The sequence below is a fragment of the Syngnathoides biaculeatus genome, chromosome 22 (genome assembly GCF_019802595.1).
Source record: "Syngnathoides biaculeatus isolate LvHL_M chromosome 22, ASM1980259v1, whole genome shotgun sequence".
NCBI lineage: Eukaryota > Metazoa > Chordata > Actinopteri > Syngnathiformes > Syngnathidae > Syngnathoides > Syngnathoides biaculeatus.
This window is the reverse complement of record NC_084661.1, coordinates 17,324,441-17,352,163: the sequence shown is the minus strand read 5'-3', so window position 1 is coordinate 17,352,163 and position 27,723 is coordinate 17,324,441. Positions and strand designations below refer to the sequence as shown.

Sequence of the window (27,723 nt, the reverse complement as noted above, 5' to 3'; positions counted from 1 at the left end):
CCGGGCCGAGGTATGTCAGTCCATTTTTTTTTTTTTTTTTTTTTTTTTTTTAACACGCCAAAAACCACACGCCTCAAAGAAAAACTCCAGCAGACCCAAGATGGGCGAGATTAGTTTCATATTTGGCAGCACCTCTCCTAACACGGCCGACAAAGTCCACGTTTCGGTTCCGTGGTCCCGCTTTTCGGTGGACTTGGCACAAAAATCGTCCTTTAATGTTTGCTTCAAAGTGGAAGTATAATACCGTAATTCCCGGCCTACAGAGCGCAACTGGTTACAAGCCCCGAGGAAATACCATTTGGTACGAACATTGGCCGTAGCCGTGTAAAAACCGCAAAATTAAATCCGAGGCGTTTACAAAGAAAGATGGTACGCAGAGAGTTTAACGCTAGCCCCGCCGCGCTAACAGGGACATACTGGTAAAAATCACTGAGACACGGCAGTAACACGCTAGCGTAGCGCTAACGGGACCGGACCGGTAAAAGTCGCTTCCTCGGCACATACATTCCACCGGTCTCACGCTTACTTTTTCCGCTCGAGTGCCCGCTTGCGGCCGTCAGAAAAAAGGCACAAATTAGTCGCATAAACCGCGCAGGGTTGAAAGCGTCGGAAAAAAGTCGCAGCTTGAAATTACGGTACATACATAACCGAAAGTATAATCAATCATGGAAATGGCTTTTTATTATTTTCTCGGCGTGCGTTTCGAGGACTTGGCCAGAAAACCAACACGGCGTGGTGATGACAATTGACCTCACAAGGACACACATTCAGGAAAAAAAAAAAAAAGGTTGAAAACATCTTACGAGAAAGTCGCACACTTGGAGTCGCCAGCTTCATATCTGGACGCCAACTTATGAAAGAATAAGTTCAAAACTATTTGGTAGCATCATGAACCCTGAAGGACCCCCAAAGACCCTTAAACCAGCTGCCCCAATGTTGGTTTCAAGAAAAATATTTGTTGTCCCATCGCACAGCTGCGGACCGATCCAAATTTCTGTTGAGCTGCAGATTTATTTCTCTATATGCATTTTAATATCTCGGTGGCCGCTTTGCGTTTTATGTCTTGTGCGGTTGTTCAGTTGTGACCTTTTGTCTCGGTCTCATTATATCAAAATTTAGCTTTAAAAATGCACTTTAGCGTTGTAAAAAAAGAAAAAAAAGAAATACTACAATCTGATTATTCGCATAGCTTACTGCTTTTTAATATTTTTCAAATTTTGAGCACATTTTTTTTCCCCTCTTTAAATGAAGCAAAAAATGTTCCAAAATGAAGCGCAAGGGTATAAAAATCCAAAGTTGTTCAAAAGCCGTCACGTGGTTGTAAACACGACACCCGCCGCCAAATCAAAGCGGCCTTCCGGCGCTAATCGGCGCCGGCGTCACGTGGCGGCGCCTTTGATTGGCCTCTCAAAATCATTAGCGCCGCGCCCGCGCGCCAAAATACGGGAGGGATTCGTGCGTGCGCCCCGCCGAGTGCGCGACACGCACGCGTCGGTCGGCGGTCTTGCGGGTGACTCGGACGATGCCTGCTCAAAAAAACAAAAACAAAAAAAGTGAATCGTGTGCGTCTGACATATTTCGTTTATGTAAAAACAATATAATGACTGCAATAATGTGATGTTGGACAGCAAACATTTGTTTAGCACCGTCATCGGTATCCATAATACAAAAAAAATCAATGTTACAAAGAGAAAAGTAGTCACATCATCAGTCTAAAGTTTCGTGAACAAAAATGGGAATCGAGAAATCTGGCTCAAGAAAAGTTTGAATACATTTGATGACGCAAAGATGGAAAGTGTCACGTCCTCTCTGCACATGAAACAAAATCATACATTTTCAAGATCGAAGAGCTGCTTTTTACGCTTAAGAAATTATCATTTCATCCCAATTTAATCTCATTTTTGTTGGATGAATGATACATATGTGATTTTCTTTTTTTAAAAAAACATCACGGTAAGAGATTCAAGTTGGATTTTTACAAAGGAACAAAGGTGTAATTTTTTTTCAAGAAAAAGTATAACAAAACACAAAGTCAATTTAAAAATAAAAAAAAGATGCAATCATAATAATCATAATAATAATAATAATCCACTATCATTTGATCCGAATTTTCCTTTCCTCCTGAAAGTATGACAATTCCCGCAATATTTGTTTTGGTTTTGATTTTTGATGACCTTCTTCATGATGCGCCTTTCTAAGCTTTCTTTGTGACGGGCACCAATTTATTCTTGTGACTTGTGACGGTTCACTTTGTCGTCGTCGTCGTCCGATTGCGCTGCGCGATGGCGTCACTTTGTCGAATGAGGCGGCTCAGAAAACGGATTGGGTGGGGGTGGATTGATCGATGGACGGACGGACGGACGGACGGACGGACGGACGGACGGATGGACGGATGGCCGCGGTGTTGTCTCTGCTGTACCTAACGAAGTGTGGCCCGCCTGCAAGCCGGTGGTCTCCTCCTTCCTTGTGCTCTTGTGCCACCTGGTGGTCGACCCGCGTAAAGCCCCCCCCCCCCTTTACTTTTCGCAGGCAGCCACGGTTAAACAATAAAGCTCGCGCCACCTCTTTTCTTCTATTTCTCGTTGTCATCCTCGTGACAGTTGCTCTTTCTTTTAACGCCGAAGACAATCGACTTCCAAATAAGGAAGTCGGCCCCTCCCCGGCGTTGACGTCGTTCGAGGGGGGCCTCATTTGCATCACTGAGTGGAGTCGCCCGACGTTTTGGACTCGCGGGACCACACGCGTCGTCATGAAACCTTTTCTTCTTTTTCGCCGGAACAGACTTTAAAAAACAAAAAAAGAAAAGAAAATAGGACCGACAGACATTGAAGTGCGCCCCCACCCTCACCCCAAAAAAAAATCCCTTTTTAAGTTTTTTTTTTTTTTTTTAATTGCATTTATTGGATGACCCAAGTTTGTAACAATTTATTCTTTTATCGAATCCATTTCCACTTTGATGCCAAATGCCAAAAAGTCCGTTCCAGTCACGAACACAAAAACAAAAACAAAACACAAATCTTTTGCTATGCATTTTTAATTCAAATCAATATTGAGGTCATTGACAAAAAGAAGTAAGAAATATTACCAGAATAAAATGGATGTTTGGCAAATGAATATTATGAGAATAAAGGGAGGATATAGCAGCTGTACTCTTGTGAAAATAACATCACTTTTTTTTCGAGTCATAACAAAACAAAATCCATTTTTTATTTTCCTTAAAAGATGACAAGAACAAACCCATTTTACTTTTTATTTAAAAAAAAAAATCAACATTAGCCAGATGAAATTTTGTGTAATGTACTAAAGGAGAGAAAGTGTTTTTGTAAAGTAACTCGTGTAGGTATTGTAAGCAGTTGTTGGGTGTGTGCCTTTAAGGGGTGTGGCCTTGCACTTGACGTCACAAATTGGAGTCGGGTTGCCTTGACGTGAGCGTCTGTGTGTGAGCAGTGGCCTACATCAGTTCCTTCAATCTCTATTTGCATTTGTTTTGGACTGTCCCGGGGTGTTGGGTGTGTCGACAGTGTTTTACTTTATTTTCATTTTTTTCCCCAGCCTCCCTAATCTGCTCGGAAATCGGTTTCCGCTATCCGCCGTAAATGCTAAACGGCGTGCGCACACCGTGACGATCGGCTTGCGATCTCGCTCGACTCGCAAAAGCTGCTGAGAAGCTTGCAAAGGTCACATGAGCACAATTTGGTCTTTTCGGCGCTTACCGACTTGCTCCACTCGCAAAAGTGGAACTATCGGATGGGTCTATTTCCTGGGCGGCTACGCTTGCACAGGTGCAATTGCAATTTGGTGCAATTTTATTTATTTATTTTTATTTTTATTTTTTTTGCGTTACCTTCCCCAGGCGAGCGTGGGCATGGAGGAGGCAGAGCCCCCCCCACCCCAAAAAAAACAGGCGCTGAAGACGTCGTCGAGGAGACCAAACGTGATGACGCTTTCTCCTCACGAATAAATCATCACTTAAGTACACTTTAACATAAAACACACGCACAAAAAAAAATGTTATAACTGGAAAATTCATCAAACTTCACAAGCATTTGCAACTTTTACAGGTCATTTTTCAAATATGCATTATTTTTAAACATTTTAAATGGCTGGATATTTTTTGGGGGGGGAAATGACTCCTATGCATTTAATTTCTGTAAAATATGATTGTACAAATGATCATATTATAAAAAATAATAGCTGAATAATGCTAAATTACATTGACGTGTTTGGCTTGACATTTTACAAGTTTACAAGTATACATATTTATATAAAGCACTAATTCGAGTTACTACACTAAATTCACACAACTGGTTTCATATTTTACCTAACTTTACAATTTTTACTTTTACTATTTTTATATTTTACTGGAATAAAACCAAAAAAAAGTTCATATCTTTTAAACGTAAGGTACGAATACAGAATTCATTTTGTGGCTGCAACAGAAAGATATAAAAGTGAAATACGTTGAAATAAACGGAGGAATTCAAATAAACATACAAACATGTAAATACACGGGCTTGTATTAGTGATCATAATATGAATATTATTTTGTGTTACATATGTTTTATTATTTTAGCTCTGTCCTACTGCATTTTGCTGAGTGGATTTGGAGTCCAAATCTGCAAAACGGCAACCTCGGCGCAATCGTCCGATTCCAAAAACGACTCTTGTCATTTTGTCCGAGAAAGTATTTGTTGAGCCGCCCTGAATGTAATAATTCCGTAATTCCAGCCGCGTTGCTCAATACACTGACGTAAAGCCATCAATATTAATCTTCCTCGCCAGCGTTTATTATTGATCATGAAGCGAATCAATCGCAAAAAGTGTGACAAATGTCAAACTCCAATTGGGAAAATGAATCAACGTTTTTTTCCGCTCCACTCCGCGAGCTTCTCGATGATCCGCCGGTCGCGATAGCATCTTCCTATTTGGCCGGCGGCGTTGCCGCCGCGGGGTTGAGGGTCTTTCTTATCGGGACCGCCGATAAGCGCGCCGGCGCCGCTAGATTGTTTACGTGCGTGCGCGTCGAGCCGAAGGACAAACACTCACCCAATCGCCGCTTTAACATCGAAATGAATTCGACGGGGCCTCAACGGTCAAGTGGTGAAAGGCTACCCGAATCCTTGAGCCAGAGCATTTTTTTTCACAATTATTATTATTTTTTTGCCATCCCCGTGTTCGGAGCGCAACGACACGACGTTAACGATTTTCCATCGTTATCACGGCAACGGGGAAAATCGCTCCGATTGTTTTAGCTGATTGGGCTGCTTGTTGCTAGGCAGAATTTGACTTTGTCGCGTTTGTGACGGGTTTGAATCCAAAATGTTTTTAGGGTTTAGAGTGAGGCCATTTTTGTTTTAAACGATTGGCAGAATCTCTTGAATTGTTTGCGCTGCTGAAGTTGCTTTTGCAGTTGCTTGCTTGTTAGAAAAACTTACGCGAGGCGAGGCTAGCGAGCGTGGCAACCTTTTAACTGTTCTAAAAACTTGCCAATATTAAGTTACGGCTACATTTTTTTTTTTTTTTTCATTCTCCAGGGATAACGTTTGCAAGAAGGGGGCCCTGAAAATTTCATCTCCAAAAAGAGTTTGGGAACCACCGTGCTACGCTACGCTATGCTAACCACATTATGTTATTTTAAATAATGAGCAAACTGCTTGGATTCCATTTGCCACTCGTCGCTAGGTAGACTTCACGGGGCATGAGCGAGAATGCCCCTTGTCGGTGTTTCTCGGTTACGTTACTTCAGTGGAAAACACAAGCCGGGCGGAATTTACCGTCCCGAACGGTACCGTAAGTGGCGTAAAACGAGTCAAAAGTCCACCCGGGGCGAATTCGGGATCAAAGCCCAACCTGTCGAAAGAACAAAACAACATCGGCCGTGTTGCTTTTGGTGGATTTTTTTTTTTTTTTGCGGTCTCGTGCTGCAAATCAATTGTGACACCGCAATCTGCACGTCCACGCTGGAGAGAAAAATGAAAAACAACGGTTCAATCGCGTCTCGTCGGGGCGACGCGGCTAATGGCCTCCCGTCTGCGTCTCCCGGCGAGCGCACTTAAAAACTCTTTGGCGCTTTCATGCCGCCGCCGCCGCGTGCGCGCCTTCCTCTTTGGGACCGCTGTCCCAGATTTAAAGACTCGTCACACGCCGCCGGCCCTTTATTTTGCCGTAAACTCTTGTTTTTTTCATCTCGCCGCGTCGCCGTCGTCGCTGGGTTTCTTTGGCGGTGGCCACAAGTGGGAGTTGAAATGCAAGGCCTCTGCGTTCTTGCCCAAGTGTCGTCTTATTATCGGGTTGTGCCATTATGAATGAAAATAGCCTAAATAAGCCAGAAGGTTTTTCCCTTGCAGGCTGAAATGACCTTAATTCAATTCAAAGAAAGGTGTTAAAGTCCAGCAAAACGGGAGCTTCACAAGATGCGAAATCGCATTTCCCCTCTGAAATGAAAGGAAACGCCGTCGATCCGTTCCGGCACCTTCGGCCCGCACGCGTCACGCCAGGCACCAATGTCGTTTTCCTGCCATTTCCGCAACCCGACGCCAGTTTGCTTTGCCGCCTTGCGGACGTCACCTTCGCTACCGTAACTCCAGCTGTGGAGGCGCAGTCGGATTACTTTTGAAATTCACAAACGCATCTGTCTCCCCCCCCGATCGGCGGCACTGAATGGTTGATTAAAACCGAGATGGAGGCGCGCAGACTCGTGCGTGATTTGGGCCCTTGAAGTCAGCCAGGTAAGCAGGTGTCGAGCGTTTGGGAGATATCGCGTTTGAAAGAACTTGAGAGACGGAGGACGGGAAAGTGAGAGGCGGCGGCGAGCGTTTGAGAACAATGCGCCGCGCGTAAACAAACTCTCACATCTCCAAACGCGAGTAGGGAATATTGAAGTCTCCGTTTCCAGGCCGCGCTCATTAGCATGGCGAGCATGTGTTAGCGGCAGCCGTTCCTCGCCGCTTAGCGGCGTCCTAGCGTCTCTTTGCGCTTTTCTTCTCCTTCCGCTCTCGTATTGATGGCGGCGGACACTTTTGTCGACAAGTTTGGTGACGGTCTGACCCGACTGCTTTGTTGTTGTTGTCTCCTTCGGCTTCGTGTAGGATTTGGCAGCCCGGCGTCGACTTTGTGGCAGGACTGGACTCTCGTTCTCAACGCCGTTGTGATATTTTGTGGGAAGCTAACGTGTTTTCGTGGCGGGAATGCGCTTTCTTTCCAAATCACAAGCTGCAACATTGAGCTCAGAGTCCCTTTTGACTTTTTCAACGTTTCACCGCGTCCGAACATCTCCAGCATCTGCTGTCGTTCTCTTTCCACTTCCGCCAGCTAGCATAACTTTTGCAACTAGCTACCGCGCGCACCCTCCTTCCGCCTTGGTTTTCGGCAGCCACTTTGATCAAAGTTTAGCTCCTCAGCCTTTCTTGCTAGCGTCTCCGTCAAGCAATTTTGCGGCGATCTGACCCGGCCGCTCTGTTGTCGTCTCCTTCGGCTTCATGTAGGATTCGGCAGCCATTTTGCTGTGTCCTAGCACGCCCGGCATCGACTTTGTGGCACGACTGGCCTCTCATTCTCAACCCCGTTGTGATCTTTTGTGGCAAGCTAACATGTTTTCCAACGTTTCACGGCGTCCGATGATCTCCAGCGTCTGCTGTCGTTCTCTTTCCACTTCCGTCGGCTAGCATAACTTTTGCAACCAGCTACCGCGTCTTCGTTTTCGGCAGCCACTTTGATCAAAGTTTAGCTCCTCAGCCCTTCTTGCTAGCGTCTCCGTCGAGGAATTTTGCGGCGATCTGGCCCGTCTTTTTCGGGTCCGTGATTCCGAACGCACGCTTTTGTCGGTCCCGACGTTTCCTGCGACGACGATGGTTTCTTTTTCTTTTTTTCCCAGCAAGATTTTGAGCGTAACTTTTTGCGTCTTGGCAGCAGGAGCGCGTTCCTGTCCCCCCCCACCCCCCCACTTCACACCGCCACCCCCAATGAAGCATCCACGCGGAGATGCCGGCTTCCTTTTTGCGCTCCGGCATCCATTTTGTGTGATCTCGCCATGTTGTATAACCCTTTTGCGCTCCTCTTGTGTCTTTTTTTATTTTCTTTTCTTTTCAAATCCCTCCCCGCTCTTTTCCGCGAGTTGCGTTCCGTATCGACTGCTCGGCGCTTTTGAATGCTGCGGAAGAAAAAAGGCCCGGGGCTCGCGGCTGGGTGGTGACGGCGCGGGGAGGGGTCGACTCCTGCCGCCCCCGTAGTGAACTCGAGCTCCCAGCGCTCTCGCAAGTACACTTGGTCTTTTCTTCTCGTCTTGCCTCCTCTTTTGCGCACCCCATGCAAAGATCACCTTACGGAAGATTAAGACGTCGTATTTGCACACGTGACCTTCCCCGCCTTGTCTTTGCATCAAAGCGGGCGAGCCGGGCCGTCCCGCGGGGGGGGGGGGGGGGGGCGCCAGAGAGCGCGGCGGTCACGGAGGCCTCGGTCCAAAGCTGCCAGGGAACAAACGGGACGGCTCCTCCGCCGCTCGGCCCGCTTTCAGATCCCCTCTTGACTGGAGTCGGGGTTTTTTTAACGCTTTTTACCGATCGATGCGCTCCGGCGCCGCCCGTGATGAGCAAGCGCCGCCTTTCATGTGACTTCAGCCGCCGATATCGCGCTCGGCTTTTTATCGGATTGCCAAGGTGCGCCTCCCGCGTGGCGGAGGTCGCGCCGCCAGGCCTCCGTCTGGCAGCCGCCGGGCGGCGCGGGTGACCCCGAGAGGCGGGATCTCGGCCCGACTTTTTAGCGCCGGCTAATGCGGGACGACAGTTAGCCGCTCGGTCGGGTTTGGACCGGTAAAAACCTGACCTGCTTTGTCTTTTTTGCTCTACCGGGTGGATAAGCGCGGCGTCGGTTATGTAAATATGAACCGGAGCGTCGTCGCAGGTCACAGTTCAAAAATTCACTCCTTTCCTGTTTTGCCCTCCAAAACAACGCCAAACTAATTGGAATGTAGTCGTTGGTGTCAAGGAAGTGCATTGCTCCCCGCTGGCGATTTCTCACTGTTTTTGTGCGCAGGGCAAAGCCGTGTCGAACATAAAAGTTGCGCTGCGGCGCCATCTGTTGGCATGTCGGTCCCAGGGAACGATGCAGAAATGAGGGGCGGAGCTTCATTCATGCAGGTCGAATATCGTCCTGTCGGATATAGTTTGAATATCAAAACATCGTCCTGTCTTACAGCATAAATCCGACTGACAGTCATCAACCTTTTTTTACATGCATGTTGACTGGAAAAATTGGTTTTGTTTTGTTTTTTCTCTGAGCTCTACGTCGAATGCTGATTGGTTGAGCGCATTTCACTTTTCCCGGCTGCAAAAGTGGAGCACGCCAGTTAGCGTCTTTGCTGTCACGGCCAATATTCAAGTCCCAACTCGCCAATATTTCGTAATTGTGCGTCGTGATTGAGACCTCGTTGGCATCCTCCGGAAGCCTAAAAGGAAACTTTCAAGTCGCGCTCGTCTTTCAAGTGGCGTTTTGGCGGTTTTAACGCCCCCCCCCCAGCCGCCAAAAAAGCGGCGTCTGTCGTCGCGAACGTGGCGAGTTTTGAAGGCTGTTTGAAGGCTCGGCGGCGGCGCCGGCGACAAGCGCGTCACGTGTAGCGGCCATGTTAGGTGCTAATGCGACAAATTAAACGATCGCCCCCCCCCCCCCCCCGGCGGGAATTCCACGTACGGCGAAGCCTCGGTCCCGCAAAAAACGATTTCAGGAAATGTTATCAACTCCCGTTTTGTATTTTGTGGCGCCTCCTTTTTCACTTTTTGCAAACGACTTCCTTCATCATCACACTTTGTGTCCGTATCTTAAGTTCTGGTTTCTTCCTCCGGGGCTGACATTGGGTTTGGTTTTCGTCAGGTCTTCTGGATCAGGTGACACCCCCCTCCCCGTCCCAAGCTGAGTTCCGCCGTGTGCAACACTTTGTCGGGTTCTACGCAAGAAAAGCAGTTTGCGTCGGAGCTTTTGTGTACGTCTACAACTTGTGTGGTGAAGAGAAAAAGAGGTCACGGCGGCTAAATGGGGAGGGTCCCCCCCCCCCCACACACACACACACACACCTTGTGTCGTCGTTCCCACCCCCCACCCCTCCACCCCTCCTGCGTGGTTCTTTCCCGTCCTGCTTTGCTGCCAGAAGCTCAAAGACGCCTGACCCTCGCAGGTTATTGATCGGACACTCGATAAAAGGTCACGGGGGGTGGGCCGGGCTTTTGTGTGTGTGTGTGTCCCCCCCCCCTAATCATCCCATTTCCCATAAAGCCCTCAGTGGAAACATCTTGAGTGGCTTGCAAATGTCAGGGATTTTTTTTGTTTCAGGGTGGCGAGCGTATTAATTATTTGTTAATTAGCTCCCTGAGGCCCACACGCTAATTTAGAGCTGGCAAACAGACACCCCCCCCCCCAAAAAAAAAAAAAAAAAAAAAAAACTATAGCAACGCTGCAACACTTGTACATAAACTAGCCGGGCCATTCCAAAAGAAAATCAACGTAAGTATTTGGCGACCAGTCAAAATCGTCCGTCCGCGCGCTCCACTCGGCATCCGCCAAAGTTTTGTAGCAATTAGCCGCAGCTAAGCGCGACTTTTAGCGCCGCTAAAAAGTCGCGACGTTTTAATTAGCGTTTGTTTCTCGTCTTTCTTTCCTCCCCCCCCCCCCCCGCGATACTTCCAGGAGCGCTTTTGTGGAGAAGTCGCAAGCGAGCTCGTGTGAAAGACTTGAGAGGCCTCGGCTGGCTGGTGCGGGGGATGACGCCGCACTTCCTCAATGACGCCCCCCAAGTCGCGCCCCCCACCCCCCACCCTTCCTGTGATATGTCGCAAAGTCTTCCGACCTCTTATAAATAGATCACATGAGGTGAACCTCGTTTTGTATTTTTAATTTAAAGCGCCACATCAGTGGTGTCAAACTAAAAAAAAAAAAAAAAAAATGTAATTGCTAGCCTCGCTGCAGGGTTCATTTTTCTTTTTTTTTTGTCATTTTGTGGCATGACGCTGACAGTAAATATGCAGGAATATTGATTTTTGTCGTTTTCCACTTCCATTGCGGGCGCTTTGGAAAGTTTTACGACGTTTTCTTTTTGTTGTTGTTTTTGTGCGCACGCTCTTAAAACAAATAGGTCGAAGTTTGTTATCAGGGCTAATAAAGATGAAAGCCCCCCGCGTTGCTTTTTCGGGGCGCCGGTTGAACTATGTCGATATTCGAGCTAATTATCGGAGCGCTCGAAAAAACTTTGTCTTTGGTTATCGGATGAAAAAAAAAAAAAAAATCTAAATTTGGCGAGTTCTTGTCTGGAAAACTTTGGCAAGTCTTTTTTTGTTGTTTTTATTTGATTAAAAGAAAACGAGTCACGTCATGTGAGGCGTACGCTTTTCTTCTCAGACTATTTTTCGGATCAAAAAATATTTGTAGCTGTTTTTTTGGATCGCGTATTTTCAAGCAGACTTGTCATGTGAGTAGACGGAAAGACTTTTTTTTTTTTTTGAAGTTCTTTAAATGAAATGATTTTGTTTTTTCAGTGTCGTATCACCCAAAAATAAAGACATATGCAAGATAGCTAAAAAAAAAAAGTTAATATAGGACACGTACGGTTTCTCTAAATTTTGGGATTTTTTTGTCATTGCATCGGAAGAACTTTGTCGAGTCCCTTTTGAGATGGTTGTTTACATAAAATAAACTTTCACTTAAAAACTGCTCATTATGGATTCAGATAAGAAAATATTTGGCACAGTTTTTGGGATTCGAAGAAAAAAAATATTTCTAATAAGTCTTTTTATTAAATTTACTTTCTGAGAAATTTTAGGGAAATTAGGAGCTCATTTTTGTAGCAATGTTGTTTTTTTTTTTTTTTTTTCCTCTCCCAAATGTGATTTTACTACATTTTAGCTTGGGGAGAAAAAAAAAAGCGTTTTCTGATTCTCCAAAATCATGAAAGGTTACTTTTAGATGAAAAGGAAAAACAATTGGAGATGCCCAATTTTTGTCGTTTCTTAATAATAACAAATCTGGCATGAAATGTTTTGGGTCAGAAGTTTCACAAATTTCATTTTGTTGATTTTTGTAATTGTGATAAAGTTTTCACAATTTTGCATACAAGAATAGTTGCAGCTCGTGTCCTTTTTTTTTTTTTTTTTTTTTAACGAAAAGCCCCCGCCCCCTCCGCCCCCCATCGCATCCCTCTCTGATCGATCGGCGCTCGCTATTGACACGCCACCTGCCGAGGGCGAGCTTTAAGCCGTCCGGGAGCCGACGCGGCACATCAAAAAACAAAAAAAAGGGAAAAAAATGTCGGCCTCCTTTCATGTTTGTCAACATCATCGATTTGCATAATGACCTCAAAAAAGCGAGACAAGGGCGAAGCCGCTTTGTGGTCGGGCTGTCGCCTAATTAGCGAGAAGCGAAGGGCCGAGGCTGCGATCGCCCGCAGGAAGGAAGGCGGCGGCGCCGTCGCCTTGACGAAGCGCAGCCTGGCTAATGAAAGCGAGACCTTTTCCTCTTACGGAAGGGAAGGAAATAAAAAAAAAAAAAAGGAAGAACTAAAACACCTTCCAGACGTCTCGGTAGACAAAAGCGCTGAGGTGTCACTTTTCGGCGCATGCAAATGATGGCGACGGCGCGTCACAATCATTTATTCATGGGAGAGCTAATGAACGGGCCGTCGCGCTTACCTGAGATCGGGGAGGTGCGCTTGTTTTTGCCGTCACGCCTCGCCGGCGGCTCAGAGAGACGTCGGCCCCCATCCCCGTTCGCAAGGACACGCAAGCAAAAGGGGGGAAAACTTTTAAAAACACAACAAAACAAAAAACCACAAATTGCGTGCAGATTTCTGCCTTTCGTAATGAGGCCTTTTCCGAAGTGTCCCAGCACATCCAGCAGAGGGCGCCGTGATGAAAAACACGTTTTTCTCGCTTTCCTTTTGTGAAGCTAGCAGGACAGGTTAGCAAAAAAAGTTGCAGAAGCCCCCCCTCACCCAAAAAAAATGAAAATAAATATCCATTGCAGTAAATCGTCCAATGAAAATTATATTTTTTTTATTCTTCCCCTTTAACAATTTTAATTTGTTTCAGAATTTTGATCTTTTTTCGTTTATTATTTTTCCCTAAATTTAGCAATTTTTTTTTCATCTGAATTGTGTGATTTCTTTTCAATTTGTTTATTGTGGTCTTTATGTTATTTTCTAAATATTTTTCAGAATGCTGAGATTTATCTTTGTCAAATCTTTAGATTTTTATTGTTATTCGTGAACTGTCTTGATTTATTTTTGGGGGGGGGGTGGCTGGCGGCGACGCTTCAACCAGTTCACTAAAGTTCTTTCCCCTTTGCGACGGAACAATTTCTGCGCGAAACTGTGGAATTTGATTCTCTCTTCCACCACCCCCCCACCCCCCCCTTGCAGAATGGCCCCCTTTTGGTGATGTTGTCAAACAGAATGACTAAAGACGCTTCATTGGCGCACACGCTCCCCACGGCGGGATTCTTATGAATTTATAACGTCGCAGGCGCCACGCGGCATGATTGACAATGTAATAAATGTTGTTTGAATATGCTTGACATGAATTATGTAACCTCGGGGAGAGCGAGAGAGAGTCGCCGCCGGTGGCTTTGTTGGCTCCCCCCGGCTCGCCCAGATAACGTCGGCGGTCGGTCGACGGCGCGCAGTGCGAAGGCAAAGCGCCGCCGAGGGATACGCTCGAGCGTTAAGCTAGTTGTGCCCGACGATGCGGGGGGGGGGGAAATCAAATAAATACACGTTTGAATCTCGGATAAAAAGACAGACAGAAGAACTTAACACCAAACCCCAAATAATCGTCTGGTCATCTTTTTCTCTCTTTCTTTAATTTTATGCCTCATATAATTATTTGCCTACAGAACAATAAAAATTAATGATTGTACACGAGGGAACTTATTTTGCAAAAGACTTTATGAAATACAAGCTGAATCATGGAAATAAATGCTTTACCCCCAATAATCTTCTTTTAATATTAGAGCGTATCGATAAATGTGCGCCTCACAAAATATTTCATTTTATTTTTTTACTGACCGCAAAATAAGAAGGGAGAGAAATAAAGAGCCGACTCCTGATAATCGTGTTCGCCCTTGAGATGACTTTGGAACAAATGTCGGGGCTGTAATCTTCCAACGTGTCCCACAAAAGAATTTTTTTTGTTTTTTTCCAGATTGGTCGTCCGCACAAAAGAAGTAAAGGGCTCCCCCCCACCCCTAATATGAAGACATTTTTTCTTTTTTTTTTTTTTTGTCAAATGTCGCTTGACTGAAAGGTTACACGCGCTTTGCTAGCAGAAAAGATGAGCGCTTGACATTTGGCGGCCTTTCAAAAACCACTCGCATGCTGCGCTACATTTCTGCTATTATTTTATTGTTTTTCTTCTTTTTTTTTTTTTTTTTATATAACGTGTTTCGCGCAGCCATCAGCGGCGCCGGCAACGCTGCCGTTTAGAAATATGTACAATTATGTCACGTGACTGAATTAGCAACATTCGTGTGAGGCCATTTTTAATTGAAGGGTGATCTGATTTACATTTTTTAAACGCCTCGCCCCAGTCATCTCCTTTGCCGGCAATAATTTTTAAAATGACCTTTCGACGTGTTCCGTCACAAAATTGATTGATCAAGCTCAACTCAACTCACACCAGGATTGTAACGTTTTAATCTTAAATGTAATTTTGTGCCTCACATAATTCTTTGATTGCCCACTTGACGACATAAACCCACCGCCCAATAATAACCTCAAATGTGAATCATGTAAATTTTTTAATATTCCAGTGCACCTCCGAACGTTAACTTCCTGTCCCGCTTTATGCAGCGACGACTTTCTCGCCGGACACACGACGCACACGCGTGTATTCCGGCGTCCCGCTAGACCCGCGGCGGCGGCGTGTCGCGCGAACGCCGCTCGAGAGGAGCCGCCGAGGCTTGACGGTGTTTACTGCATGCCACGCTCTGCCCGATGCAACGTCTCCCCGGTGTTTATTCTGGTGAGTGTTGACGTCATCTCTTCTCTATTTTTGATATATTTTTACAGTACTACAGCGTTGGTTCAAGTCACTTCCAAAAAAATGTACGCCGTCTCGTCGATCCAATTTCAATTTCCCATCACATTTTTATTTTAATAACTCGCTTTAAAAGCAGTTTTGCTTCATTGGTTTTCTCATCTGCTTTATTTTCGTCGTCTTTTTGCTGATACTCGGCAATTTTTGCCGACAACCGCGCGTACTGCATTCCGCCCTCTGCTCTATCCAGTTTCCCCCCTCTTGGTGTTACACAGTGTTTATGACAGTATTACAACATTTTATGTAAAATGTAATACAATACAAAAACAAACCTAGGGAAAAAGTTTACCCTGTTGCCTGTCCTTGTCTACTGCATTTGATGCAGTATTTGTCGTCTGTATACAATTTCTCCCTTTCCATATTTTTTTTTTTTTTTAAGGCTTTAAGAGCAGTTTTGTCTTCTGTATTTCTTCTTCCTCGGCTCGCGGCGGCCGCTCGCCTTCGTCGCATTCACTGGCGCCCGGCCACCGAGCCCCCAAAAACCCCCACCGTCAAATCAACGTGCGCCTCGAAACCTTTCAAACGAGGCCTCGAACAAAGGCCACCCGTGACAGGCGAGCGTTTGAACGTGGCTGCAGCGCCTCGGCGAAAACAAACTGCCAAAACAACACTCGTGGAGGTGCGGGGGGGCGGGGGGGGGGTGGGGGGACTCCCCAAAAGTCAAAACGAGGCAAGAATGCGGCGGGATCTGGATTGTCATGTCATGGTTTTTTAATCCGCTTCCCTGGAGCCGCTGCCGCCGCCGCCGCCGCCTATCAGGCTCCTCCTGCTCCTCGGAGGAAGTCGCCGACGCAACTTTTAATGCGCAAGGTAGCACACGTGTGCGCGATGTTAATCGCATGCTTGATTTGCAAGTAAGTCCTTTGTGCGCCGTTCCCAGTGGGAAGGAGGAAAAAGAGACACGAGGCCTCTTCGGAGGACGGCAGGAATGCGAGACGGTGGCTTCATATTTAAATGAGTTATTAGCCTTTTTCTTTTGTTTTGTTTTCGTGGCGAGTCCTCAATCTTGTCGGCGTGCTCCTTGCACGCACGCACGATGATGAAAAGTCACATTCCGAGGATTGCGGTGCCGATAAAGGATGAGTTGACTTTGAAAGGATCCTGCAAGTGACCTTTCGACGCCAAATGAGGTTTTAGACCCAAAATGGCCGACTTTTGCCGCTTTCTTGTGCGTTCCGGCACGATGGTCCACCATCTCAGGGAAACGGAAGTGAAAGGGGGTTGGGTTTTGGAAAACTTCAAACGCGATGACCCCGCCTCCGAAATATACGAAGGCGCCGAAAGGCCTCAAAACCACACGGCAAGAAAAAAAAAAAAAAAAAAAAAGGCAATTCCTCGACGGCCGCCCAACGTTAAAGTCGCAAAAGTCCTCATCTGACGCAAACGTACAATCGAATATGCGCCCCGACGGCGACGACCGTCATCTCGACGGCCCTGGCGGCGCACAAAACACACACGCCGTGGCTTGAAAGGGCTACAAAGGCAACGTGCGTGTGTGTCTGTGAAAGCGCTCGCTGGCGTGCCGGGGGACGCGGGTCACGTCAGTCGATGATTGATTTCGTCGTCGTCGTCGTCGTTGTTGTTTTAAGCGCGCCCTCACTAAAGTAGACAACAGAGGCGGAGAGCTCTCGCGAGTTCCAAATGTTTGGTTGGAAACAAACAAATTCACATCCAAGCTGCGACAGAGACGTGCAAAGCCGTTGAAAAGGGGGAAACAAACAAAAAAAAAAAGCAAAAACTGAGTCGAATTCCTCCGCGGAAGCGATTGCTTTGGTTTCTAGTGCCCTCTAGTGGTGACGTGAAGGAAAAACAAGTCGCTCTCATCTGTGAGGCTTCAATGGAACATTAAGGGAAAAAAGACATTTCCGAAAAAAAAAGGAAGAAAATACATTTATAGGAAAATATTATTGCGGGGGATAAGCCCCCCTCCACCCTTACTGACTACAAAAAAAAAAAGTTGAAATGAGCAAATAACCATGCAAGTAAAATATTCACGTCCTTGGCATAACTTGTCGACATTTTTCTCTTTTATAGGGATGGAAGGTCAAAATAACCCTTTTTTTAATGTATCGAAATATATATATATAGTTTGCGTAGAAGCCAGCAGTATAAAAAGTTGAATTATGAATACTTGATGAATTTATTACAAACCTTAAACGAATTCAACTCGGGAGCGTTTTGAAATTTTGCTGGTTGTTGATGTTGGTTGAGCAGCTCATGCTTGGGCTCCTCCTCCTCCTCTTCATCCTCCTCCTCCTCCTTCTCCTCCTCTTCATCCTCCTCCGCCTCCTTCTCCTTCCCTTCATACTTCTCCTCCTCCTCCTCCTTTCTTCTCCTTCTAACGTGATCACTAATGTGCCCTCTTTCATTTTGTATGCACGCCTGCTGCGCTGAAAAAGGAAGAAAAGTAATTTTCCAAACAATTGAAACATTATATTCTTCCTTCCTTCCTTCCGGTTTAACACCTTTTAAGTATTTTATTGTAATTTGAAGTCATGTGAGGATTAGGCAAATGGGTATTGGCCCCATTTTTGTCACATTATGAATGCTTACATCTTAGTTCAATGCAGGACGTTTTTTTTTTTTTTTTTTTTTTTTATACCTTTGAACACAAAATACATTTTTGTCCGTTTTATTAGGTACACCTGCGACATTTTAAAAGGCCGTTTTGGCGACTTTGTGGAGCAGTTGCGATGTTATTGGAGCTCGTCCCAAACAAAATGCCCAATTTAAGATTAATAACTGTTCAATATCATGTCAGAGAACATTTTAGGAGTGATGCAGTACATCTCTAAAATGACATTAATAAAAAATGGGAAAAAAATAGTGATGATTGGCTCTCCGATGATGTCAAGCACAACTGATTGTTCGTTTGTTTGTTTATTTATTATTTTAGTATTGAAGCTCACGCAGCATGTATGAATGTGATGGCCCTATTTGTAACGTAAATACAATATTTCATTTGTCATGAGATGGCTTTCAGATTCCTTTTGTGAGCCGTTACAAAAGCTCCAGAGAGATGTCAATCGAGCAATATTTTCATTGATATTGTTTGCCCAACTTTGAAGAACCTGAACAGTCTAACGGAGTCCAAACTACAACCCCAATAATCAAATCGAGCGTGATCTTCAATCGGTTCCTCTCTAAGGCGCTTTTGCATGATGGAACAACTTTGCTCCTGTTTACGCCGGCATCGTTTTGCAAAATGATTCCCTTCATCTCGTCCAATTAGTCAGGTAAAGAAATATTATTGAACGTACGGGACGTACGCGGAATCGGCGGCTCCGTCAGAATTCGCCACTTTCAATTCCGACTGTCAAAGCATACCAGCAAAGTTTCTACTTTTTGTTGTTGTTGTTTGGCCATTGGACCGGTTCCGACGGCGCGATAAGAAACAAATTGCGAAGTTAATAACTGTCAAACGTCGTCATCTTCAATTGCCCCATTTTCGATTGGAACTTTTGTATTAGCGTCGATCACGTTAAACGCTTTGTTGTGTTGAATTTGGAGCGCGGAGGAAGCCGAGGTGTCAGCTGCGCCCGCTGTTGGGCCCCCCGGCCCCCCCTTACCTGCTGGGACGGGGGCGGCGCGCCTCCTCTAAATAAATTGCAAATGGCCTCCAGCAAAAAGAGAGGGGAAAAAATCTTTCATGTTGCCGAGCTTGAAAAAAAAAAAAGAGTGCAGGCAGTCAATCAAAGTCATAATTTATTTCTTTTAAATGGGTGCAGTTGATCACGAAGACAACTTGCCGGGGCAGAAGTGGTGGGCAGGTGGGCACCAGCGCCGGTGGCGGCGGGTGACGTGATCAATAATTGATAAGCGCCGCAATGCAATGCAAAAAAGGAAAAAGAAAAAAGTGGCGTTTTTGTGCCTCCCCTCTGGTGCGCTTGTCACTTGCTGTTGTCAGAACACATTTACTTTGATGACAAATTTGAAGATGCCAACAAGGGCGTCACATGTGATTAGAGAGCTGAAGGCGGGCGGGGGGGGGGCTCAGGAGGACCAACTGGGCCAGGCTAGGAGGTAAGCAGACAGATGGCGAGGGGGGGTGGGGGGTGGGGGGGGGCTTCAACTTTTGTCACGTGTCAGTAAAATGGCCGGACTTGTTCGAAATGGGCCCGGACTGCGGACTGGAGCGGAAAAGGTGGAATATATGTGCCGAGAAAGTGACTTTTACCTGCCCTGTTAACGCTGCGCTCGCGTGTTACTGCCGGGTCTCAGTGATTTTTAGAATGTTTTTTTTTTTTTTTTTGTTTTTAAATCAGCCCCGCTAGCGCGGCGGCGTTAGTGTTAGCAAGCGCAGCGGCGCTAGCATTGGCACGGCTGCATTAGCGTTAGCACGTGGCACTACCAAATGGTATTTCCTTTCCAAATGTACTGGGTGAGGCTTGTAACTGGGTGCGCTGCGCAGGGCGGCAATTCCGGTAATTTTCTGGTCGCAAGCGTCGCTTCTTGGCCTCCGCCGCTACTTTTGTGTCTGCACGTGACGCGCCGCACGACCGTCAACATGAAAGGCTGACTAAAGAATGTAAATACAGCTGTGAGCGTACTTTTAATTAGGCGTTTTTATTTTTTTTCAATGAAGCAAAGATTTTCTGTAAACTTCCAATCCGAAAAGTTTGTGCAGCAAAGCGAGTGAGCATAATTGACAGCTGCATCCGCTCGCTGGCTCGGTCCAAGGGCCTCCCGTCTGCTTCCGACAAACCGTTTCCTCTTTTAATTATCCCCACGGCAAAAAAAAAAAAAAAAAAAAAAGCGGAAAGAAAAGATGGCGCACATCAGACGCGCGGCGGCGAACGCGGAGGCCCTGGCACGGGCTCACAGCGGCGCCGGCGTCTGGCGTTCCCGATAGAGCGGCGACGCTGGCAGGGACAAGAGAGGCGGCGGCGCTCGGAAATTCCGAGCGGATGATCTCGCCGGCTCCTCGTTTGGGGAGGCTCGCTTGGCCGCCGTCGGTTTTGTTTTTTGGGTCCCGTCGCCCCCCCCCCGCTACCAGATTAAGCCCGCCATTGTTTCCACCTCGGCGGCACGCTGCTTTTGAGGGAGAGCGAGGCTGCTCTCCTATCTCGCACGACAACATTTTTTTTTGGGGGGGGGCACTTGTTCTATACGCCAGGGTCAGCCGATGCTTCTGTTTTGGAAGGCGCGAATGGTACATCTCGCCGGCGCTCTGAAGTCGGCTCGTCGTCGCCCTTGTTTTTGGTCGCGGCGCAGACAAAAAAACGGGCCGCAAATTGCTGACTGCGCTCGCTTGTTATTTCTGAAGCGAGTTCAGTGGGGCACTTTTGTTGCCCGTGCAGCCGAATTCCGTTGCCAGGATGACGTTGGCGGCACCGAAGTGACCCGAAAAGCTCGCCGTGAAGGCAGATTCCAACTTCGGCTCCCGTCGAGAGGGCGACTTTGTCCACCGTCTCGTGAGGAGTTGGGAAGATGACCGGAGCGAGCCGATCACTGGCGTCGGCTTGAGAAGGAGGAAGTGATCAAATCAAATCAAAAATCATGCTAATGTGGCCACCTCAAAATTCACCCGGAATTCAGTTCAAAATTCCCTCCCGGTAATGTTATGGATTACAATTGCAATGAATACATTTTGTAATGAAATGACGTACGACAAGCACCATCAGGCCGCCAGGTTGTGTGCCGGTGTGATCTTGGACAGGTCACCAGACTGTTCTCGCGTTTGTCCACGGGTCTGGTGTCACCAAAAATACCGGCCGACTGCTTTGGAGCCCAAAGAGAGGTTAGGGACTCCAAATTTGCTGTGAAATAGCGAAAATCTGTGAGCTTTACTGAACAAGACATGCCGATGGACCGATTTAACGTCAGCCGCTGTTTTCCTTTCCGTGGCGTTCCTCATTCACGCCGTCGTCTCTTTTCACCATCTCCACGTTTACTTTCTTCAAGCTACTGCTACACGCCAAACGGAATCATTTTCTGCCCCGGCGTGAAGCGCCCGTACTGGTCCGACTTCGACCCGACGAGCTCGTTTTCATCGCATCCAATGCAATGCTGCTATCTAGTGGCCTCTGCCGGTTACTGCACTTATGTAGAAGCTCGAGTTCCCCGTACAAGCTGGACGAGACGCTCGTCCAAATCGACCACGCTTGGATTTCACGGCTTCGAATCATTAGTAGGTCATGTGGAATTTCATCAATAAACTACACGATATTTTTATTTTTATTTTTTTTTTTTGGGGGGGGGGGCTTTAAAGCACAGAGATTAAAGAGGGTGAAAGTTAACTGGTGGCGGTGTTGCTGTCAACCGGAGTTTTTCCTCGCTCGGTGGGGCGTGCGTCAATCAAACGCGTCCCTCGCCGGGCTAACGGTGTCATCATCTCCCAGGCGACCGCAAGCCGCACGCGACCGTGCAGCTAGCTGGTCGGACACAAATGAAGCTAAAACCGCCGCCGCCGCCACCCCTCCGAGTTCTCCTTTCCTCCCCTTCTTCCATCGTTGTGAGATGAAGAGCGGAATGCGGGGAGCTTTCGTCTCCTCCGGGGGGAAGCGAGGAAGAAGCAAAAAAGGCGAGGCGTAGCGCTGTGTGATGCTACTTTGCCTCCAGGGAGGGGAGGAGGCGTCTTGTACCGCCGCTGAAGATGAACTCGCGGGAGGCGCAGAAAACGCTTCGGCGAGAGCCGGGGTCCTCGCTAACGAGCTCGGGTTCGAACGGCGTTCCTCGACGAGTCCCGCCGCCGCCGTCGTGGTGGTGATGGCGGAATTTTTGTCAAAACTTACGGGACGTACTTGGAGGAGGCAATTCGGGACAGCGATCGTTAGCGTAGCTTTCACGCAGAGATCTGGATCTGGATCTGGATCTGGATGGGAAAGAAGAGCCAGCATTTTTGCACAAAACCCAACAAATTCTGATATTGCAACATTTGTTCACGTATAATTTCTTGTATTGGCTTTTACAGGTTTAGCAAGAATCCTTTTTCACACGGCGATCCAGCAAACATTTCGACGGCAGAGCCATAACAGAAGATCGAGTATTTCTATGCCTCTGCCTTTTTACAGAAAACACCCAACAAATCTGGACATTGCCCCCACTTCCAAGTGTCACCTTTCACTTGTAGTCCAAATCCAGTTACGGCAACAGTTGTGTGTACTAATTCAAGTTGACCAGCTGGCTTTTGCAGAAAATCCCATTTCACCTCGAGATACCGAATGTTCTGAAACGAAATCGGAACACAACAGAATCTCCAACGCATCCCTCTGGCGTTTTCCCCAATAATCGAACAAATCCAGATATTGGCAGCAACCGTGTACGCCTTCAAATGGAAATCCCGTTTTACACAGATTACCTTCTGCAAAGTTTCTGCATCAGAGCAAAACTCAGCAAATCCAGATGCTGCCATAGTTGCGAGCGCTTCGCTGTCGTCTCGTGTTGATGGAGCGGCAATCGAAAGCGCAAATTTGGCACGTCCGAGCCGACGTTTCTGCATTTGCCTTTCACACAGAAACCAGCAAAGGGAGAATATTGCCGCAAATCTACACGAGACTCGCTTTTACAGGCTGTGTTCAAGGTCGCCTTTCATACAGAGATTGGCATTGTGGAATGCGCTTACGCAGGCGTTTTCCTGCCTATGTTCCGGCTCTAGTGTTTAAAAAAAGAAAAAGAAAAAACTTCCATGGGGGGCGGGGGGGGTTAAGGTTCTACATAAAAGCTCGACGGCAGGAAAAAACAAATCAAGAAAAAGCTGTCTACACAAAACCCGGCGAAGGCGCAACAACGCCGGCACGCAGCAACCTGGCGCAGGAGACGACGACGATAAAGTTCCGGCGTCGACTCGAAAGTGCCACTTCTCGCTTTCAAGCCAACAGGTGTCAACTTCACGCGCCGATGGTGGAAAACAAAACCAAAAAAAAAAAAAATGGAAAAACGGGTGAGGGTGAGGGTTCTCCGTAAAAGTCAAGAGCATTCCGTCTTTTTGGGAGATCGCGCGCAAGATTAAAGAAGCTATCAGCCTCCATCTCGACGTTGCTTTCTTATACGACCCGGATGAAAGTGAGTTTTCATCCCTCCGAAGAAAAAGCATCTGTTGTGCGCGTAATCTTCCGCCATTAGGCAGCGCCGCGTGATGAGAGGCTATCAGTGATCTTCTTGTGTCACGGGGAAAACAGCGCAGAACGTGAAGCTGTGCACCCATCAAAGGACGCCAAAGCGTCGCGCCAATCGTGTTTCCGCGAAGCCGACAACAAAAAGAGAGAGGAGGCGCTCGCTCTTTTTTGCAGCCGTGAGAGGCTAAAAGACGACAGTGACCTTCCTCTCGGGCGTCCAGCGGGGACGACGGGGGAGCGCCGTGCGCGCCGCCGTCGGTTTCCGGCCCTTTGGCGCCCTCTGCGGCTCAGGGCTACGAGTTAAAGGAGCGCGAACATCTTTGGCTTTTCCACAAAGAGTCCGCAACCTTCGCTCTTGTTAGGTCCCGCCTGGCTTCAACGCAGCGAGCACTTCGGGCTACGGAAGCAAAACCATCACGGTTAAACTGTAGCAGAGGGAAGCTAACTTAGCAAAGAAAGGAGACCACGAAAGGCCCCGCCCGTTAAGTGTTCGCTCCCGACTTCATTTTCGGTCTCGCTATCGCGTTTTCTGATTCGCAGCCGTGCCGCTTTCGGGGCCGACTTTTCAAATTGTAGCGACGAGCTAGCAAAATTCCATCAGCCGTCCCCAAGCGACGCCTCTTCCAGACAACCGCGAGCAGGCACGCTACCTTCCGCAGCTCCATCTGGCCCCGGCGACTAGCCCGACTTCCGCAGCCCGGATCGGGCTCCGCTCGCTCGCTCGCTCCCGCCGGTCTGTCAATCAAAGAGACAGCTGCAAAACAGCGCCTCCGGCCCCCTCGCCCCGGTGTAACCGCCGCTCACCTTGCACATCAAATGGCCGCCTTTTCAAAATGGATGTCAATCAGGGGAGCTTTTGATTCCATTTCGAGATCCGCTGGCAGGTCACGGCATGAAAGGCTTTCGCTGCGAGGCCCACAAAGGAGAAGCAGTCAGCCTTTAAAAGGAATATCGTACAACCCCATAAGACTCGCCGCCTTCATTTTCATTCCGCTAATCACACGCAGGGCTTCTGGCGCTTTTAAGCAGCGGGCTGAAAATTTTTCAAATAAATAAACCAACGGATGTAAACTTGTGCGGCGGCCTCGCTCGCTTTCAACGCCGAAGATCATCTCGGGGCGCGGAGTTCACAACCAGTTGCAGAAACGCGTCGCCGTTGCAAGGCCTGCGACCGGGTGGTAATCGAGTACTGTACAAATACTCTCTCACGCTACTCAAGTCAGTGGTGTGCAAACTACGGCCCGGGGGCCTTTTTTGTTTTTTTCCCCATTTTCTTTAGTGGCACACGGCATCGTCTCAAATGTACACGACTGACTTACTTCCCACACTGGGTGGCGAGTTTGGGAAAAGACATGCGGGAGCACTTCCTGGTTTACAACCAATCATACGTTTGTTTGGTCAAATGCGAGGCCGAGGTCAGCTCAGTGCGCGACGCTCCAGTTCTGGTTGTGAATGGGATTCTGCTGGCCCAGTCCAATTGTTGCACCTGAAACTTGCTCACCTCAAAATGCCCTGTTACTCGTTTTTTTCTTATGTTGGACTGTTTAAAAATATCCTTAAAAAAAAAAAAGTAAAAATTTCTGTTACCAACTATTGCTTATTTTTTTTTGATTAAATGTTCATTTTGGAGAAATAGTAAAATTAAAGAGCATTTTTATTGTATTAAATAATTGGTTCATTAATTTCAATTGAAGTCAATCACCGGTTTAAAATATAATCAAATAAATTATAACTATAGAATGCAAAACCCAAATACATCCATCCATTCTCTTAGCCGCTAATCCTCACGAGGGTCACGGCGAGTACTGGGGCCTGTACCAGCTGTCAACAGGCAGGAGGCGGGTTAAACCCTGAACTGGTCGCCAACTAATCGCGGGGCTCATTGAGACAAGCAGTCGCACTCACAATCACACCAAGGGGCAATTTCCAGGTTTTTGGGATGTGGGGGGGAAACCGGAGTGCCCGGAGAAAACCCACACAGGTACAGGGAGGGGCCGGGATCGAACCCCGGTCCTCAGAATTGGGAGGCCAACGCTTTACCATCTGATCCACTGTTCCGCCCCACCTAAGTCCAGTAACCCTTTTTTAAAATTCTATTAGTAAATTGATCAAATTCAGCATTTTTTTATTTAATAAATGTGGCATACAATTTAGATTTACAAATAATTTCACTTTTATTTTTTTTAATCATTGGGTTTTTTATTTTTATTTTGGAAGGGGATCCAACTGAATGTGCTTTTTTTTTTTTTTTTTTTTCTTCTTCTTTTGGCTTGAAGTTTGAATCCGGTGGCCCACCCAGCGTCGGCCATTGAAAGCAAACGCGCGTCCGTGCAGTTGTTTTTTTTTTTGTTTTGTTTTCTTTTTTTCCCCTGACTCGGCCGCCCGCTCGCCAAAGCCTCCCCGATAACGGCACAGGTTGCAACTCCCTTTGTGACGGCTCCGTTTTTGCTCTTTGGGGGGGGGGGGGGGGGAGTGCAGCGCTGCGCGAAACAGCTCGGCCCAGACAAAGCGGGCACGCGCGCCAGCCGGGCGGCCTGCTGACGCCGCCATGCGGCGAGGTCTATAAAGAGGCCCCCCCTCCGGATCCGATCGGCCGTTGCTTCTGGACGCCGCCGCCGTCATCATGAGCAAGGTGAGCGAGGCCCGTTTTGCTTTTGCATTTTTGCGCTTTACAGATGAGACGTGTGTGTGTGTGTGTGTGTGTGTGTGTGTGTATATATGTATTATGTATTTTTTCTTAAATAAAATGAAAAAAATTTGGGGGGGCAAAAGAAAACTTGCACAAAAAATTGCACAATTTCAAATACTGCAGTGATAAAGAAAAAAACTTACCTTTGTCAAATAAAAACTGTGTATCCAATTGCTTTTTGTTTAGTTTTCTTTTGGAAGTGTACTTGTTAAAAGTCACAAAATTAAACAAGTACTACCAAAAAAAAATCATATTTCAAAAGTCAACACGCCTCTCCAAATATTTTTATTTGTATCGGGCGGAAAAAAATAGCCTAAAAATGAAAAAGATTTGCTAAAGCAAGACCATGGTGGATATCCTTATTTTCTATATTTTAGGAAAAATTAAAAAAAAAAAAGAGAAGTCAACAAGAGAAAACAGAAATCCAACAGCTGGAATTTTGGGGAAAAAAAAAGTTTCAAAAATTCTTTTTATTATTATTCTAGGGCAAATAATCAAGAAAATGACCATTAGATAAAATTGTCAATGTTTTTCTTTTTGTATTTACTGCAATAAAAAATCTTTTTCCTAATGAGAATATACTAACGATTGTCATTCAAATGTTAAACAAACTTTTCCCGTTTGTGCGTGAAAACGTTTTAACGACGAGTGTTGTTGCTGCTGCGGTTTTTCCGGGCGCAGATCATCTTCTTCGAGGATCGCAACTTCCAAGGTCGCCACTTCGAGTGCGACGGCGACTGCCCCGAGATGCAAAACTACTTCGGGCGCTGCAACTCCATCCGGGTGGAGAACGGCTGCTGGGTGGCCTACGAGAAGCCCAACTACGCCGGCTACCAGTACATGCTGCACAAGGGCGACTACCCCGACTACCAGCGCTGGGCCGGATTCAACGACTGCATCCGCTCCTGCCGGATGGTTCCGCCCGTGAGTCCAAACCGTCGAAAACAAAATAGCTCAAGTCCTTTCAGTTTAAAAAAAAAAAAAAAAAAAAAGGTCAAAGGTAAATCATGTTAGCTTCACATTTGGATTTTTACATCCATCCATCTTCGTAGCCGCTTATCCTCACAAGGGTCACGAGAGTGCTTTTTGCAGCCTCTCCCCGTTGTCCACGGGCAGGTGACGGGGTACGCCCACAATTGGTTGCCAGCCAATCACAGACGATCTTTCATTTTCACGCAAAACAAAAAAAAAAAAAATTACTTAATCTGAAGAAATTGTATTTCCCATTTTTTTTTCCCCTTATACAAAAAAATACATTTCTTACTTTTTTTTTAAAAAAACAGGACGTTTCTTTCTCCCCCAAAAAAACCAACAAAAATGGCAAAATGAGAATTTTTTTGTTTTTTTTAAATAATCTTTCGAACAAAGCATTTTTATCGCAACGGCAAGTCATCTTACCGGTGTGTGGGGCCCCGCAGTACAACGGCAGCTACCGGATGAAACTGTTCGAGCGCTCGGATTTCGGCGGCCAGAACGTGGAGCTGAACGAAGACTGCCCCGACCTGAACGAGCGCTTCCACACGCGCGACATCTCCTCGCTCAACGTGATGGAGGGCTACTGGATGCTGCACGAGCAGCCCAACTACAGGGGGCGCCAGTACTTCCTGAGCCCCGGCGAGTACCGCCGCCACAGCGAGTGGGGCAGCGCCAACTCCACCATCGGCTCGCTGAGACGCGTCACCCAGCCCAACTGAGTTCTCGTCTTCTCTTCGTTCCTGGCGTTGTTCCCGCGTTGCGCTTTTGGGTCAGCGAACGGCTACTTGATCATAGTATTGGTAGTTTTATGATGGTTTTGTGTATTTGCCATGTATTGTAAGCCCACCACAAAGTCCCCTGCTGGCATCTTCTTTTTTCCCCTCCCCCTGCTGGAATAGTCACAAATAATAAAAATGCTCATAAAAGTCAA

The 27,723-nt window shown here is 46.9% G+C and overlaps 2 protein-coding genes across 6 annotated transcripts; one reads left to right on the top strand and one right to left on the bottom strand.

Moving 5' to 3' along the window:
* LOC133495835 (gamma-crystallin S-1-like) lies at positions 1 to 27,723 on the top strand. Of its 2 annotated transcripts, XM_061810841.1 has the most exons (5): positions 1 to 10; positions 9,865 to 9,973; positions 14,825 to 14,996; positions 26,499 to 26,741; positions 27,236 to 27,723. In XM_061810841.1, exons 3-5 carry the CDS (start codon positions 14,952 to 14,954, stop codon positions 27,509 to 27,511), a joined length of 564 nt encoding a protein of 187 aa, XP_061666825.1. In that variant the 5' UTR covers positions 1 to 10; positions 9,865 to 9,973; positions 14,825 to 14,951; the 3' UTR covers positions 27,512 to 27,723. The 2 variants fall into 2 exon arrangements, with proteins under 2 accessions (XP_061666825.1, XP_061666826.1); XM_061810842.1 differs by lacking the exons at positions 1 to 10; positions 9,865 to 9,973 and adding an exon at positions 25,607 to 25,760 and having other exon boundaries at positions 14,378 to 14,996.
* LOC133495712 (uncharacterized) lies at positions 21,281 to 24,680 on the bottom strand. 4 transcript variants are annotated; one of them, XM_061810640.1, is made up of 4 exons: positions 23,933 to 24,680; positions 23,779 to 23,863; positions 22,131 to 22,239; positions 21,281 to 21,885 (listed from the first exon to the last, which is right to left on the bottom strand). In XM_061810640.1, the coding sequence occupies exons 2-4, from the start codon at positions 23,791 to 23,793 to the stop codon at positions 21,365 to 21,367; spliced, it is 645 nt and encodes a 214-aa protein (XP_061666624.1). In that variant the 5' UTR covers positions 23,794 to 23,863; positions 23,933 to 24,680; the 3' UTR covers positions 21,281 to 21,364. The 4 variants fall into 4 exon arrangements, with proteins under 4 accessions (XP_061666624.1, XP_061666623.1, XP_061666622.1 ...); XM_061810639.1 differs by having other exon boundaries at positions 23,779 to 24,680; XM_061810638.1 differs by lacking the exons at positions 23,779 to 23,863; positions 23,933 to 24,680 and adding an exon at positions 22,372 to 22,656.